The sequence below is a fragment of the Artemia franciscana genome, chromosome 3 (assembly GCF_032884065.1).
Source record: "Artemia franciscana chromosome 3, ASM3288406v1, whole genome shotgun sequence".
Taxonomy (NCBI): Eukaryota; Metazoa; Arthropoda; class Branchiopoda; order Anostraca; family Artemiidae; genus Artemia; species Artemia franciscana.
In genome coordinates, this window is record NC_088865.1 from 4,291,512 (window position 1) to 4,310,466 (window position 18,955).

The following is an 18,955-nucleotide window of genomic DNA, read 5'->3' on the forward strand; positions in this document are numbered from 1 at the left end:
AAATCAACACAAAAAGCAACATAAAATGGACACAAAGGCTAGGGGCACTGGCCCCAAAAAACTAGAGTTAGAACTTGTTGTTTCGATTGGCATGAAACTTACAGCTAGACGGCCTTGAGTCATAAGAATCCCAATTTGAAAAAAAAATTGTTCGTCTAAAAATGAAGCCCATAAATATGGCAAAAAACCACTAGCAAAGACGACTCTAAGGTACAAGAATATAATTATAGACACAGACTCTCTGACACAACTGCTGATGAAAGCAAGAAAAACTTTTTCCCCAACTGGCTTGACACTTTCAAGAACCATCGCCTGGACTAAGGGGCCATAGAGTTTTTGTTTAGATGGAGAGTACATGTGTTAGGGGGTCTAGAAATGGGCCAAGAACCAAGTTGTCCCTGAGCACTTTAAAACTTGTAGCCGCATGTCCCCGGGCCAAGAAAACCGAATTCAAAAAAATGTTTGGGACATGGACCCCCCCCCCCCACCCCGAAAAAAAGGGGGGCATGAAAAGAGTTATTTACCTAAAAGCTTAAATCCTCAAGTAATTGGGCTAAGAGTAACCCAATGCACAAGAAAAATCAAAAGTAAATATTGTTTTCCTAAAAAGAAATTAAACAAATCTTTTTTTTTAGATGGCTCAAAACTTAGTTCCTGGGCAAAGTCACAGTGGAACCAAAATTGCAATGAGTTCAACAAAAATGCTTTTCAATTACTCCAAAATCTTTCTATTTACCGCAAACACAATGCAGACATGATATTAAGGTATAATAATTAATAACTATTTATTTGTTACCCGCTTGTTTTGACAAATTAAGCGGAGTAAAAGACATTAAGGAAAGAAAAACGAAATAACACAAACAATACAATTAATAGAGTCTAATCAAAGGGTGGTAAGGGCCCAAGCGTTGACAGGCCTCAGCACCTAATCTAGCATAGAGTTTTTTATAAACGAAAATAATATCAGTGGCACAAAACTTTCTGATAATCTTCTGATTTCTATAAAAACGCGGCAGATACAATAAATATTTACAATAACGAAAATACAGAACTCTTAATACCCTGCAAATCTTGATTATTAAACAACGGGCGCAAACCGGAAAGAAACAATATAGAATGTTCGCAATATGTAGAATAAAGTCTAGATAAAGCATTTCGTGAAAATGTTCTACTCTATTTCATTTATGACCAAATATTCAGGTTTTGTTCCCTATTTGGTAACTTTTAGTGTCCTATGTTTAGCCATTATAAAATGAAAAAATCCATTCATTCATTTAAAGGTTATAATATGTTTTTTTGTTTATATGTTATATATTTTTTATGTTATATGCGTCATATTTTTTTTGTTTTTCTATAAAAAAAAAACAGCCCTAAACTTTTAAAAACAAAAAACACATACAATTATGACTTGAGCCTTTTAATCTCACGTCCAGACTAGAGCTGAGTATTTTTCATTGTCTTTTTTAAGGTTTACCTAATTCTTTTTATTTTTTCTTCTTATTTGTTCCAGAAAAAAAAGATACATTTATTTGACTGAAAAACAAACATCATGAGTTACAATCGAAGAGCGTTGAAAGTGGGAAACTTATTAATTTTTTACCCTGACGGAAAAACTCGGAAGATTTTTCCACAGGAAACGGGCAATGGATTTCTGGGCCCATACTCCTTGAATATTGGGCCCGAAAAGAATCCAAACCTCTTTTTCGATTGGTTTGAAACTTTCAAGATTTGTCGGAAGTAGGAAAATACTTAACCATATCTGCCTGCCATGGCTTTGCTCGGGTATTCTAATCCGATTTCACTGACATTTGGAGTGTATTTAATACAATGTACTTGGGTATACCCTTTTGTCTTTGGGTAAAAACATAATGAAAAAATCAGTTACAAAATATTTGCTTACCAAAGATAAATCTACACTAAACTTTTTCTTTGTATCTCTTGAACGTGACTCTCTAATAATTGCGTTAGGCGAAGGTAAGAATAAATGTCCAGCTTGTTTCCAGTTTTGTCGTAAGACTGCACGCTTAACAAGTATATAACTGATTTGATTCATAGTTTGATATGTAGGTTGGCTGAAGGTGTAGATCCGATCACCTATAAAATATTACTTAATAAATATTTATTGATTAAGTTCTTAATTAATAAATACTTAATTAGAGGGAAGAAAAAAAGTGTCACCAAATTTGACTTACACATTTTTTGGCCTCTCCTTTTTATTTCTTTATTGATCAGCATTAAATCATGAAAAATAAGACTGTTTTATTTTACCTTGAAAGACACCAAAAAATTGTAAAACTATTAGTCTTCGTTTTAAAATTATGTTTCAATATGTTTTATATATTTCATTTATAACCAAATTACCCCCTCTCCCTTTGGTTAGATATATTTTAAAACAAATAACCAAATTAGCCCCCCCCCCCCACCATTCCTTATGGAAAACACTTTATTCCTCCCTACCAGCTTTTCCTGAATTAACTATTTGTACGAACAACAATAAAAGTCTAAATTTCGCTTTATATCCAGAATCCTTTGTCAAAGGAAAAAACGAGAAAAAACTAGCCTAAACCAATTAGTAAGTACAAAAAAAAAAGAGAATGAAAACACTAAACAGAAATAGAAACAAAAGAAACTCATATTTCATAAACTATAGGGGGTCAACATAAATATTTACCAGGGACTTCTGAAAAGCCTAAAAAAAAATATAATTTTCGGTAACGTTCCCTAAAACCCGTGCCTTTTTAGATACCTTTTACGTTAGAGGCGTTATACCTGTTATGCACCTTATTAATGCCTTTTATATTAGAAAATATATTTTCTGTTTAAGGTTTTTAATCCCGATGCCTACGGGAATCTCAAATGGTAATTTCAGAATTTTTTTTTTCTCCTGTAATTTAAGGCATAAAATCTTGGAAACAACTTGAGATTTCAAGTTAAAATTCTCAGGGACTGTTGAGGGAGGCAAGTGGACGTAAGACCTAGTAGACTTAAGGAGGAAAGGCAGAGGGGAAGAGTAAGGATGTTAGTTTCCAGTCTGTTTGAGACTTTGGTCACTATGAGCCCCTGTAGGACTAGAATCTATTCTCAGCAAAGTACCGATTTAAATCGAAGAGAACCATACGTACCAAGTTTATCACAATAGCATAGCTCATAAACATATTTGAAGATTGAGTTTACATTTTCGTCGGAGCATCAGTTTCCAGTTTCCCAGGGATGTTGGGGGGGATAGTAGAACTTGGAATTTGACTTGAAGGGGGGGGGGTAGAGAGCTCAATTGAAAGAAAACATACATCCAGAATATCAATACGAAGTATCTACAAAACCTTGGGGACGATTAATAGACATCAAGCTGCAATTTTCAGAGTGTTGGAAGGGGGATGAGACAAGATAACTTTGCATTTTTTTTCAGAAGGAGGGGGTGTGGGGGCAAAATGAATATGATTAGTCTGTCCAACTAAAAGTTTTGGACCTTGTATTCACCTAGAGATAGTATGTTCTGGCTTGGGGTATTAAAGTATATTCACCCAGACTATCTAAATAGCACATCTGCAATATTTCGGGAACGACTGAAAGGATTGATTAAAACTCCCACGATAAGAGTGCTAAGACATCTCTATCTCCTAAATATTGATTTGTCCAAAAAAGGACCAACCATTACTTCTTAAAAGCCTGACACTTATATGCGTAAGCTGTTGGATCAAGGCGACCCTTATGCACAATAAAACTTGAAAACAAATTGTTTTACCCGAAAATATACCTAAGTTTTTTCGATCAGCTAGGACTTGTAACGCTTTCGTACCCAGGCAGTTGACTTTGAATGTCCTTGATCATTTCAGACCAAAAAGGGGCCACAAAAAGGGGCATTAAACTTTATTCCACTAATTGGCTTGAAAATAACACTCATATGTTTCTTGGCCTGGTATATCCCTATGTAAAAAACAAATTTGAAAGCATCTTGGCAGATACTGGTTAAATCACTAATTTTTTTCTTCAAGGCAGGTGGAAAGGGCCAAGTATACCTCAAAGAAAGCAAAAATATTTCGAAGATTGGTTGTATCTATGCGTGAAAACTGAAACTAAGGCAAATACTTTGTTTTATCTGATTGGCTTGGAATTACAGGGCATGTAGACAGAGACAAGGGGACTTCAATGAAGATAAGCTGTACAAAAAAAAAGGTTTTACTGATTCAAAGCACCCAAACTAAGTCCAAATTCGGGTTGCCTTAAATTGGCTAGCATCTTATTCAGCATACATACCTGGTCAAAGAAGCCTACGTATATTTCCTATTATACTGTATATTTCTATGTATATACCTCCAGGTATCAGCATGCATACCTGGTCAAAGAAACCTATGTATATTTCCTATTATACTGTATATTTCTATGTATATATCTCCTATAAACAGCAGTTAACACGTAAGTCCAGACTATTCTATTTTCCTATCTAGCGTTGACCAATTAACAAGCAAATTACAGGAACTTAGGAGTGTGGTGTACCAAAAAGACCCTGACCTGGTTTTATTAACAGAAGTGTGTCCTAAAAATTCAAGAACAAGGCTAGAAGATTGTCATATTAATATGCCTGGTTACCAAATCGTCTCTAACCTAGATGCAAACGCGGTGCTCTAGCTCTGATCCAAAATACATATGCAGTGCGTGAGCTGAGCATTGAGGCAAATTCAACCTCCGTCGAATCTGTATGGTTTGACCTTACTGATGAAGACCAGCACCAACGCTCTCTCAGAGTTGGTTGTATATATCGAAGCCCATCTTCACCTTCAGCTATTGGGACTGAGAATACTCTCTCATTAATATTCCGTCAAGCTATTGAAAACTTAAAAGGGAATTTTATTATTGGAAGTGACTTCAATTTCCCAGAACTGATCTGGAAGGACGGGTACCCTTACAACTCTACTGTCAATAGCCCGATTAAAGCTAGGCCATTCACTGAGATTGTACACAACCTTTCTGCCTACCAACTTATTGACCAATCCACTCGGTTTCACCATTCCCAATAACCCACGTTATTAGATTTGGTGTTTGTAATTAGAATCGAGGCGATTCAGAAATCAGCTCTAGACGTCCAGTGAAAAGCAAATGCAAAAGACAGGTTTACATAGAGTACGAGGCAATTAGGAGGGAGCTAAGACTTATCGACTGGAATGAGCTACTTCGGGGCGATGTCAACGGCCAGTGGGAGATTGACATCGCGGAATTGACAGTGGGTGATTGGGGATTCCTGTCAGCTGTCACCGTAAGGCTGGTTCCCGTACCTAAGACATTACCCTATATGATCCTTAGCATTAAAAGACACAGAAATCAAGAACTGTGCCACTGAAAAAAAAGAGATAAGCCTGGTCACTATGAAAAGTACATCCAAGCTCGGAACAAACTATGAAACTTAGTTAAAACTGTACCAAAATTCAAGCTTAGACTTGCCAATAAATGCAAAAGTAGCCCAAAAAAGTTTTGGAATTATGTACCCAGTAAAAATCATGCTAGGCGCTGTGTTAAATGCCTCACTACTGATGATGAAAGAGAAGTGACTGACACCCAGACACTAGCAAACTTGCTAAACAACCAGTTCGCTTTCGTCTTCAAAACAGAACCAGATACTGAGCCTCCCCCCCCCCTAAATACGACATACCGTCTCCCAGGAGCACGGTTGTTATCACTGGCGGAAAAGAGGCTAAAAAACCTCAATGACAACAAATAAGCCAGTCCCCGACGGAATCAATCGACCCAAGGTTACTCAAAGAAAAAGCCACTGAGATTTCCCCACTTTGTGCCATCAATTTTAGTTTTCTCTCGACAGCAGGATTGTTCCCTCACAATAGATGACTTGTGGCTTATATTACACCCATATTCAAAAAGAGAGACCGGTCTGAAGCTGAAAACTACAGACCTACAGGCCTGACGTCTGCTGTCGCTAAGGTTTTAGAGAGAATTGTCTACGACGCACTTCTCAAGCACCTCGTTTCCAACAGCATTATCTCGGACAAACAACTTGGTTTTCTTCCCGGGAAGTCAGTCAAATCAACCTACTCGAGACTTACAAGCTAATTACTAAGCTTTTTGACAGATGATTTCCTGTCAACCAAATTCTACTAGACATTGCCAAAGCCTTTAAAATAAGTCCCTCATGGTCGTATGCGCTCCAAACTTACAACCGTGGGCATTTACAAAGAGCTAGGCGACTGACTAATGGACCTTCTTGGTGGCAGAACGCAAAAGGTTCGGCTCTTTACCACAGACGGAGAGAAGGTCAATTCAACATCTTGCCAAGTTCTGAGCGGCGTCCCTCCAGGATTGTCCTCGGGCCGACCTCATCCCTCATCTACATCAGTGACCTGGTAGCTGAAACAAAAAACCACCTGAGTCGTTACACCGATGACGCCAAGCTATTTGGTACCGCGGACAAAAGTAGCCTACATGCTGATCTCAACCAAATTCAAGCATGGGCAGAATAGTGGCTTCTGTCCTTCAACATCTCAAAATGCGCCACTCTTCATTTCGGCCGTGGCAATCCATAGCACCAGTACATCATGTACGACGGCAAAACGTCATCGACAGTCTTGCTTCCTACTTTTAACAGTGGTAGATTCCTAGGAGTCCTGTTGGATGACAGTTTAAACTCCACGATCACATCGCCCAAGCAGTTTCGAAAGCAAACGCAAATTTGGGACTCCTGAAAAGAACCGTCAGTTGTCGATCTTCCACTGTTTTTCTGAAACTAAACAAAGCTCTGGTCAGGCCAATCCTGGACTTCGGAACATGCCTTGCTGGTCCTTTCTACAAGAGAGATATCCAGCTCGTTGAAGGTGTCCAAAGAAGAGCCACCAAATGAATCGACAGTTTACGCAGTCAGCCCTACTGCAGTAGATTAAAATCTACAAACCTCCCAGCAATCGTTTTTCGGCGTAGACGTAACGATATAATGCTCACCTATAGGTACCTTCAGCAAGTACACCAGAAGCTGTTCACCTTCTCTCCCCACCAAAGACAAACACGAGGACTTTCCAAGAAGCTGTTCAAATCCACCGTTAACACCAAGGTCCAACTAGACTTTTTATCCAACGATTCGTGAACGACTGGAACCAACTAAGCCAAGGGACAGTCTCTGCAACCTCGCCTGAGGAATTCAAGATGAGGCTCGACAAGGAACGGGATGCCAAACCCTGGAGATTCCAGTGGGAAAGCCCCTCCCGTAACATAAGCGTCATCGTAACATAACCGTAACCATAACATTCTTGGGAGATAATAGAGTCAGCTTGGAGGATGATTTGGCTTGTCATACCCAACCATCTCGCACACTCAAGCCCAAGTTTCTGTTGTGCGGCGGTGCCAACTCTAAATGCTGGAGAATGGTTCTTGAACCGTACCTACCATCTGATCACCGTTACCGAGTGGGCTTAAATTGCATCTCTCCAGCATTCTCTAGTCCCAACGTTTTGTAACTTGACCTTAGCACAGTGGCCAAATCTATCGCCACCATCAACTAAGAAGCATCAAAGTTCTTGCAACTAATTCGTTCCGAAGTGCAAACACCATAAACCACAAGGTCATAAACAATAAACCTTTATGGGACGTACTTTAACAGCAAATTACCGTAGTATTCCTCCCCCCCCCCACTAAACAAAATGTATGCTTGCATCCTGATTTAGGAAAAGTATATATAAGGCACTAAACTATTTATTTTTATTTTAGCCCCAGCCTTTTTTTTTTAGTTTAATCCAAGTTTTTAAAGTTTTTTTCCCCAAAAAATTTAAGCAATATGCAAATACAGCATCGATCCAAATTTTAGGTTATACCTCATTAAAGCGTACAATCGACATTTGGGCCATTTCTACAGTCTAATTTGAGGTCGTGAGCAAAATCTGGAATCAATCAGAATAAAGAAAGTGGTTGATAAATTACTCATACGGAATAAAAGAAAATAAAAATCTTTTTTATAATCACAAAAGACCAGAATAAAATAATAATTTGATGCCCAGTCAAAGTTATACCGAGAGGTTTTAACATGATCAAGAAAAGGTACTTTTTCGTCTCTGTCAGACTGCCTTAGTTTTTTCGCTGACCCTTCTAATACTTGTTTATCCTTGTTACTACTTGTTTATACGTTGTTTATTAATACTTGTTTACCCTTTTCAGATGTGTTTCAATCAGAAGTTTTTCAAATGTTTTACCAAAAACTCAAAGCTTGGAAAAATTACAACTTCAGGTTCACAATAAATTTTCTGGTATTGTTCATGGCTGCTATAAATTTACAAAAGAAGATATTTTAAACTTCATAATAAGTCCAACAAGCCTGTATAAATTGCAATATTTTTAAGTCATTAGCCAGGTTTTAAGTCATTAGCAAAATTTGGAATCAGACTAAATGAATTGGCTTAATAATTACTGAAAAAATTGAACTAAAAATTTTAATTTATTTATAATCTTAATTATAAGAAACATAATTTATTTATTAAAAAAAAAATCTTTATTATGATCACAGACAAATGAAAGACAAGAAAGGGGTGAAAAAAGATTTCGATGCCCTAAAGCACAGACTGTATCGTCAAATTTCAACACATTAAAAAAAGGGGGCTTTTCCACTTAAAGGTTTAACTTGGGGTTGACCCATCCTGTCATTTTGAAATACATCGGATTACCTTGGTTTTTGAAATTTGAATTTATCAAATTCCAATTTAGATAGAAAATTTTCAATTCAGCTACTGAAGTTCTCTAAAACTTGCTTTACTAAAGCTGATTAAGAATGCTACCATATGTTTAACGGGCAGATTATTGAACTATTTTATAATCATTTTGGAGTATCACTTGGAGAAAATCTCAAATAAAGAGATTGAAAAATCTCGAGTAAATTTAAGAAAGGAGATATTTTAAAGTTTATAATTAAGCAGCAAATAGATAGATTCGCTTCAAATTTTAGGTTATCGCCTGTGAAACATAATGGGAGCGGTCCAACCAATGTTTTGGCTCTAGGATTTTTTCTCTCTAAAACTTTCTTCCAGTTAGTTATATCATTTGAAAAAATAAAAAAAAAATGATATTTTTTCTTCTTTTTTTTTAAAACAGTAGGTTGTAGGAGTATCTTCAAGATTCAGAATTTTTTGTTAGAAATAAACTAGTAACCAAAAATTTCCGCGCTACTGCTAATTTAGAGAACGAAAGAGAATTGATTCGCTTATTTTGACCTAAAAAAATTCAGAACAGGAAGGGGGAGCGCTTCTTCCGTCTTTTCAAGGAGTCCCTTAAGGAGAACGTTATAGAAGTCATAACCTGCAGCATCCCTGGTCTTGTAGCCTCAACTAATTTCTATTTGCAAGATAGAAAATGTCCAAAAACGAGCACTTAGAATCATAAATAGTAAAGGGAAGGTTCCATATCCTTATCTACTGGGTAATTTCGAACTCACTACGTTGGCCACGAGAAGGAATCTCCTATGCCTCCGTTTCGGTACCAAGGTCCTGTCTGTTCCCTTATTACGTTCAATCATCCCCGGGCCCTACCTTCCCGCCTGCAACAGACAATCCCGCATAAAGTCCTTAAATAGACTCCCGTTTCTGCTAAACATGAAATATATCATAAAAGAATTGTATAATAGCCAGAAAAAGTAGTCATTAATTTTTTTTTCGTTTCTTTATATTTTAACCAAGTTTTAACTCATTTTATTTATGTATTTGTATTGACGTGAACTTCAAAATGACAAAATTTTTCGACATGATGCATATGCAGTAGTGCTATTTGTGACGTGAAATTCAAATTCGCCAACCATATTGTGAAAGAAATTTTTAATTAAAATTTTGTTCTATTCTATAAGAAGTTTAGCTTTCCATCAAAAGTAAAGTCAATTTTAGAAAACATTACTTTAATTATTTCAAACTAAAAAGAACTCCTCACTCTCGGCAGTCCTCTGGAGCACCCGATACAATTTTATGGGATTCCATTTCTCATTCCTTTCCTTACGATTGGGATTCCATTCCTTACATTTTACGTAATTTTATGGGAAACATTTCCATTTCTCAAAAGCTTGTTCAGCTGCTTTTTCAGCACGTAGTTCACATGCTTTACACATTTCTGTCAATCAGAATTCTACATCTAGCTGCAGTTGCCTGTGTGGACTTACCTTACGTTAAATATTCCGTTAACTTATGTTGATCTTTCTCATGGAAGGCCTAAAGCCTTTCTGCCAAACCCTTTTATCGGTTGTTTTTTTTAGTTTTTAAATTTGATAGTTGGCTGATTTAGCTAATCAGCTTGGCCTATATAATACGCTGGTTATATAGGCTAACGCTGGTTATTTGCTTTGGAACGGTGGTTAATGGTGTGACTCTGTAAGCTCAGCCAGAGTCAATCCAGCTCTAAAAAGGTACCTGGAGAAATCCGGGAAAAAACATGGAAGCGTGGGATGATTTGCCCCTAGCCACGAACTGCACTCCCGGCCGAAGGCAGTGAACCAAGACGTCGGTACCTGCGCAACGCAGACAATTTGGTCAGCATGCGAGATTTTATATATATATATATATATATATATATATATATATATATAGATATATATATATATTATATATATATATATATATATAGATATATATATATATATAGATATATATATATATATATATATATATATATATATATATATATATATATATATATATATATATATATATATATATTATATATATATATATATATTACAAATTAAAACATAATGCATATGTTTACCTTCAATAATGTTCCTGAGTTGACAAGCCACTTGAGGTGCAAACTGGGGTATTGGGGCAAATTTTTCTTGTTTTTGCGTCCCTTCTTTTTTCTTGCTGTTGATTACTAGCTGTTCTTCAAACTTGTTCTTCTATCAAAATGAAAAAACAGAAAATAATTTTATAGCCAACATTGTCTTTCCATTCAGATCGAATGAAAAAAAGTACGATAAACACCTTCTAATAAAGTCTGTCATTCAAATAGATATAATTACCTATATATAACCCACTTTTAAACAAAACAAGCGGAGTAAAATGCGCTATAAATACGGGGCAACTTGGGGCTGACCTTCTAAGGGGCTGAACTGGATTTATAAGATGACTTTTGGAGGTCCTTTTTGTTTATTCACTATTTCGAAATAAAGTAGGGGAGAGGAGGGCTTAGAGGTTGTAAAAAATGAGGAGGAAAGTTCAGCTACTAGTTAGTTGTTTTTGCACCTTGGCTTATCGCCAAAACAATTTGCTATTTGTACTATTTACTATTTCAAGCTATTTATTTGTTATTTGCAATGTGGAGAGTTATTGGAGATTTCGTAAATGATGGAAAAAAGTTTATAACAAAACAAAACAAAACTTAAACAAAACAAGCGGAGTAAAATACGTTATAAAGAAAAAAAGCTAGAGACACATAGACAACTTGAACCTTTATCTCAGACAAAAACAAACGGATATTGTTATGGTTTGGGCCTAGGGAAACAAATGCATGTCTTGTTAAATTAGCACTAAGGAACTCAAACTGTTGGATAATGGCAAAATCCTTCTAACAAAGCATGTCATTATAATAGATATAATAGTAATAATTTATTTATAATCCACTTTTAAACAGAACAAAGTGAAATACATTAAAAAGAAAGAGAATGCAAACACAGAGACACATAGACTTTTTTTACTTTGACTTTTATTTATATAATAAAAAAAATATAAATTATCACAGAAATAAATCACTAAGCTAGGGAAAACTTTAAATTTTGCTAACACGTAGCGATTAACTACATAAACATTCGTAAAGGCATCCTAAATTAAAAGTAATAATAATAAAAAACCTACATAAACGTTCCTAGAAGCATCCTACACTAATTAAAATAATAATGAGAAAAAAAAAAAAAAAAAGACAATAACCTTCTCTTAAACAACCCTAGGGTAGCAACCTTCATCCAAATACAACTCCCTCCACCCCAACCCCTTCAAACTGCTCCTCCTTCCAGCCCTATATCCCACTACAACCCCCCTCCCCCCAAAAAAACTAATTCCTCAACAAATACTCATTAATCTTTTTTTAACTGTGGGAGGTGTCGACAACTTAAACCTTTATCTCAGACAAAACAAACGGAAAATATTATGGTTTAGGCCAAGGAACATAAAGGCATGTCTTGTTAAATTAGCATTAAACAGCTAAAACGATTTAATAATGTTGGTAGCACCATACTTCTCAATAATACGTGTATTACGATATGAAGTGGAAGGTAGAGTGGGAAGGGATATCGATGCTCCGAAATTGCATCCGGCAGTATTTTTCGCCAGAAAAACAAAAAGGAAAAAACATATATTACAAGATGCAAAAAAACATCTGAAATATATATATATATATATATATATATATATATATATATATATATATATATATATATATATATATATATATATATATATATATATTTATATATATATATATATATTATATATTTTATTATATATATTATATATTTATATATATATCATATTTATATATATATATATATATATATATATATATATAAATATATATATATATATATATATATATATATATATATATATATATATATATATATATATATATATATATATATATATATATATATATATATATATATATATATATATATATATATATACTCTGAAAAAAAAACAGAATCCCCAAACATGGTCTCAATGTAGTCTACTAAACGGAACACCACTTCTGTACAAAAGCACTTTCTGTAGGGGTGGATTGGCCCTGGCCAATCCGCTAAATTAAAGTTCAAATCTCTGACTTCTTTTGAATAATATTATCTTTCAAAGGCCCAGAACAGGAAGACCAAAATTGAATTTAGCTTACAAGCTTATTATTGCAAAACAACTATAGCTTAGCAACGAGACTTTAACTTATCATTGAAAATTATACTATAGGCAAATCTAAGCCATTGTAATTACGGAAACGAAAACAAGTCATTTATCTGAAAAAGAAAAGAAACAGGGGTGAAACCCAAACAACCTACTTCTTTTAAGGGCCTTGATGTCCTGAGGAAATTTAGGAAGTTTTCCTTAGATACCAATGTATCTGTCCATCCCAGGAACCGCCATTCTTGCTGAGAAGTTGTTTAATCTTTAACATCCAGAAAGATTTTTCTCAAGGGTCGGGAGATCCTTAAATGCAGCTCTTACCCGTGTTTCTTTTGAAAAGCTTGAGATCCCCAAAGAAGGTTTGACAGGTTTCTTTGGCCTCAATGGATCATTCCATGCTCAAAAATAATTAACGTCATTGAGAGGCAGTTTAACCTTCAAATCCCATAAAGATTTTCTTTAGGAAAAATCCTCAAGCGCAGCTCTTAGCTGTCTTTCTTTTAAAAAACTTGAGATCCTCAAAGAAATTTTGGGAGTTTTCTTTTGTCCTATGGATCCTTCTATGTTCTTGGATTTTAAAAGAGCAGGGTTATTTGGCTTCCCCCATTGCACTTCCTGGCTGAAGGGCCTTGAGACGGACATCAGCACCGCCGGTTCGGACCTTAAGGGTCTAGTGCCGCATCCTTTACCTTTACTTTTTATTTGGCTTACTTTTCAGACATACGCTTAGGTTAACATAAATGGTCTACAAAAATACATCTTTGGCGCCAAGTAATAAAATTAAAGAATATTTCTAAATAATAGGACGTAATCCCTATTCGCTACTTTGCTTTTTTGCATTTATTGAAGTATTTTTGTAATTGGGCTTACTATATGCATTCCTGATTTTGAGGAAGAGGAAAAAGGACAATAACTAAATGAGTAAGATGCAAACAATAGGAACTATAGGAAAGTGAGTTCGATATAGAAATTTTTGTCAAGCACACCTACATCATTAAAAAAGAAAATTAACATTTTTGACATTATCATATTAATTTCAAACTTTTTATAAGTCAAAAACTCCATTGTGAGTATTAAATTCAATCAAAAATGACAACATTGTCAGCAAACATTGAAGTAGACACTACAATCTTTCTGATATGCAGTTTGGCTTTCCACTCTTCTTCTAAAAATTCAAAATACCCTTATAACTTCAGTGATAGTATAGGAACTAAACAACTCTTGGTTATAGTTTGCTACCAGGTATAACACTAACAAAACTAGCAAAATCCATACATATCCCCTTGTTAGCTAAAAAGAAGCCCTATATGTAATTAACAATTAAACAAATTAATCTATCAGGTCTATCAAACATCTAAAAAGATTATATAAACTTTTCTTTGCTTTCACAATGCTTTTTGATTATTCTCTTAATAGAAAAGCTGTTCAATAGCCCCCCCCCCCCGGTCTTCTAATCTTAAATATTTAACCATACAGATATAGAACTCTTTCCACTAAACAAGTTCTATATTTAGTAAACAATTAAACTAAATCGCTCTTTTAGTCTTATCAAATACTATATTCATGTCTTAAAAAGCTACATAGTTTTACGACATACTAAGTGAACATATGTAGCATAAATATGTTTCAGATAGAACAAACCTATATTATCTAATTTTGAAGTGTTAAGACAAAGTACTTTACCACAATATTATTTTAATGATGCATTTTTGTCCTAATTGTGTTAAAACCCCCTTCTTAAGGTTAATACACTTTTTAATCGATAGATCTGGGAAAATTAAACAAGATAAGCATCTCACTCAATCATACCATGCTGGGGGTTCCCTACTTTGAAATAAATTTAGCTAAACAAAACAAAAAAGAAAATAATGACCATGGGTCAAAAATCAGCAAAAAATAAACTAAAAATGTATGGCATCAAACAGCTTAAGAGGGTGTAGTTTTTATTTCCAGGTATAGGTGTCTTTGGGAACCAACAGACTGTTAACGTTTGATATTTTTTGTCAAGTCTACTTTAGATTTTACATGTTTATTTTGAAGGTTCAATATGGAAAATCAAAAATGTATACTACCCAAAAAGCTTGTAATTTTGAAACAAACAAAAGAAGAATCTTGGAAAATTGTGGTTTTCAGGTATGAATGGACCTAAAATGGGTAATATATAGTATCTTTTTTTTAAGCTAAAGAATAACTTTAGCTAAAAAAAAATACACTAAGTTGGGCTTTGGGGTATGAATCCCAAAGTGTCATCTTTTTCACCATAAAATCAATACTTTCCTTGGGTAGAAATTACTCATATCCCATTTGTGTATGGATGCATACATTCACATTCAAATTTAATTTACTTACAATATGAGTAAAGGCTTGGTTTTTGGCAAACATTTTCAAACGAGTCTCCCCAAGTGTGACCGTTTCTTCAATTGGCTTAATTATTAATTTCCTTCCATTGTGTAAATTCATTGAAATGGGGTCCATTGTGTTGGTAGATTACCTAAATTAGAAAAAAGAAAATATTCACAAACAGGAAACAAAACTTCAATAGGAAATAAGATAATGAGAGGCAAAATAAACAAAGGACAAAATGAAAAGCTATAAAAAGTTGCAGACTAATACTTCTTGTTCTGAAGACTTTATTTACTTCATATTTTAGCTTGAAGGCAGTAACAGCCAAAAACCAAAATTATAGCTTCTATTCAAGCATGGAGAGAGAGAAAGAGAGGGAGAGCAAGACGGTAGAGAAATTTATCATAGACAGAACAAGAGCTAATAGCAAATATGGCACTTGTGACGAGGTCGGAAGAGGCAAGAGCTAATATGGCATGAGCTCTAGCAAAATTCTCAGAATCAATAGATTGATTTAAAAGGAAAATCAGGGGCTTAATGCCGGTCGGGATTTAAAATAAGAGCTCTGAGACACGAGGTCCTTCTGAATATCAAAATTCATTAAGATCCAATCACCCACTCTGATCACTCAAAAATACTTCATTTTTCTAATTTTTCCTCTCTCTTCAGCCCCCAGACGGTCAAATCGGGGAAAACGACTTTATCAAGTCAATTTGTGCAGCTCCCTGACACGCCTACCAGTTTTCATTACCCTAGCACGCCCAGAAGCACCAAACTCGCCAAAACACTGGACCCCCCCTCCTCCCTAACTCCCCCAAAGAGAGCGGATACAGTCCGGTTACGTCAATCACGTATTAAGAACTTGTGCTTATTTTTCGCACCAAGTTTCATCCCCATTTCTCCATTCTAAGCGTTTTCCAAGATTTCCAGTTTCCCCTCCAACTCCCCCCAATGTCACCAGATCTGGTCAGGATTTAAAATAAGAGCTCTGAGACATGAATTCCTATTAAATATCAATTGTGACCCGTTCGTAAGTTATAAATACCACAATTTTTCTAATTTTTCCAAATTAACACACACACACACCTCCCCAACTCCCCCAAAGAGAGCGGATTCAGTCCGATTATGTCAATCACGTATCTAGGACTTGTACTTATTCTTCCCATCAAGTTTAAACCAATGTCTCCACTCTAGCATCTGAGATATAAGATCTTTCTTTATATCCAGTTTCAATAAGATCCAATCACCCATTCATAAGATAAAGACACCTCAATTTTCACGTTTCCCAAAATTTCCGATTTCCCCCTTCAACTTGCCCTAATGTCACCAGATATGGTCGGGATTTAAAAGAAGAGCTCTAAATCACACAATCCTTCTAAACATGAAATTTCATTAAGATCTGAGCACCTGTTTGTAAATTACAAATACCTCATTTTTTCTATTTTTCCTATTTACCCCCCCCCGCCTCCCCCAAAGACAGCGAATCCGGTCTGGTTATGTCAGTCATGTATCTTGAACTTGTGCTTATTCTTCCCACCAAGTTTCATCCTGATCTCTCCACTCTAAGCCTTTTCCAAGGTTTCCAGTCCCCCTACTCCCCCCAATGACACTGGATCCGGTTGGGATTTCATATAAGAGATCTGAGTTACGAGGTCCTTTTAAATATGAAATTTCATTAAGATCTGATCACTCCTTCATAAGTTAAACATACCTCATTTTTTCTAATTTTTCAGAATCAACCTCCCCCAACTGCCCCAAAGAGAGCAGATCCATTCCGGTTATGTCAATCACGTATCTCGAACTTGTGCTTATTTTTCGCACCAAGTTTCATCCCAATCCCCCCACTCTAAACGTTTACCAAGACTTTAGGTTTCCCCCACCAACTCCCCCCAATGTCTCCAGATCCGGTCGGGATTTAAAATAACAGCTCTGAGACAAGATATCCTTCTAAATATGAAATTTCATTAAGATCTGATCACCTGTTCGTAAGTTAAAAATACCTCATTTTTTCTAGTTTTTCTGAAATAACCATCCCCCATTCCCCCCCAGATGGTCGAATTGGGAAAATGACTATTTCCAATTTAATCTGGTCCGGTCCCTGATACGCCTGCCAAATTTCTTTGTCCTAGCTTATCTGGAAGTGTCTAAACTAGCAAAACCATGACAGACAGACCAACAGACTGACAGAATTTGCAATTGCTATATGTCACTTGGTAAATACCAAGTGCCATAAAAATGCAAAATTAGTAACAGCCAACACCAAAACAACAGCCAACATCAGTAATCAGTAACAGTAACAGCCAACATCAGTTAAAGTAACAGCCAAACACCAAAATTATAGCTTCTATTCAGGTATGAAGAGAGAGACATAGAGGGAGATTAGGACAGGAGAGAAATTTATCATAAACAGAAAAATGCAACATCAGTAACAGCCAAACATCAACAGCCAACATCAGTAACAGTAACAGCCAACATCAGTAACAGTAACAGCCAAAAACCAAAATTTAGCTTATGTTCTATGGAGAGAGAGACAGAGAGGAAGAGCAAGACAGGAGGGAGAAATTTATCATAAACAGAAAAATCCAACATCAGCTTTACATCCATCCCAAGAAGCAACTTTCCTGAGGGGATGGTGAAAAATATGCACTGGTACAGTTATATATGGCTACGAAATAGGTCACATCTCCCCTTTGACACTGCAAACCTAACAAATAAAGGTCACAATCACAATCATAGAAGAATCACATGATACAAATACTCAGAGTTCTCTCTCTCTCTCCCTCAAGAGAAACAGAAAAAAAACAGAGACTGAACAAACAGAATTGGAAAACAACTATTACAAACAAAAGAAATTAATAACAGTTTTGAATTATTGTCTTTTAATGAGATGGATGTGCCTGCCTATAATTAGCATCAAGTCTGTCAAATATAGGTATTAATGATGAGGTAGCTACATAAACCTCATCTTCTACAACCAAAATACATGATATTTTGGTTTTGTAATATTCTGATCTCTTTCTATTCTAGGTGTCCTGGGTGCCTACTTATCCATAATAAACGTTAAAACTTTCTATATGGTGCCAGAAACGCTTTGAAAAAAGAACCAACATCACATACCCCACAATGGACTGGACAAGTGACAACCTCAAAGAGGCATGGACAAGATTGAAGAAACATAATGTTCCAAGGACCCCTCAGAGGAAAGACAGAAAAAATATAATGTGTCTTTCTACTAATATGGATGGGAGATAAAGGGCAAGACATCTTTAGCACCTTAACAATTGCAGCTGATGAAAAAGACAAGATTGAAGCATACTTGAACAAATTTAGTGAATATTTCAATCCTCAATGTAATTTAGTTTTCTCAAGGTACCTCTTTCAAACAGTTCGTGGTAACGAACTGTAGTAAGGAGCGACCCAGCTCAATAGTAAACGAAACTCTAAAAATCGGAATTTTGATGCTAAAAGATACATCAAAGGAATCAGATTTTTATGCTGATTTTAAATATATAAGTTTCATCAAATTTAGTCTTTGTCATCAAAAGTTACGAGCCTGAGAAAATTTATCTTATTTTAGAAAATAGGAGGAAACACCCCCTAAAAGTCATAGAAACTTAACGAAAATCACACCATCGTATTCAGCATATCAGAGAACCTTATAGCAAAAATTTCAAGCTTCTATCTACAAAAATGTGGAATATCGTATTTTTTGCAACAAGACAGATCACGGGTGCGTGTTTATTTGTTTGTTTTTTTTCCAGGGG

The 18,955-nt window shown here is 35.4% G+C and overlaps 1 protein-coding gene across 1 annotated transcript in view; it reads right to left on the bottom strand.

The window, feature by feature from the left end:
• The window catches only part of LOC136024779 (uncharacterized), a 77,225-nt gene that overhangs the window by 51,381 nt on the left and 6,889 nt on the right, over positions 1-18,955 (bottom strand). Inside the window, exons 2-4 of the mRNA XM_065700235.1 lie at positions 15,198-15,339; positions 10,729-10,858; positions 1,901-2,094 (exon numbers count right to left, since the gene is read on the bottom strand). Coding sequence (XP_065556307.1) covers positions 1,901-2,094; positions 10,729-10,858; positions 15,198-15,323 — 450 coding nt within the window. The 5' untranslated portion in view covers positions 15,324-15,339. The remainder of the gene's footprint in view (positions 1-1,900; positions 2,095-10,728; positions 10,859-15,197; positions 15,340-18,955) is intronic.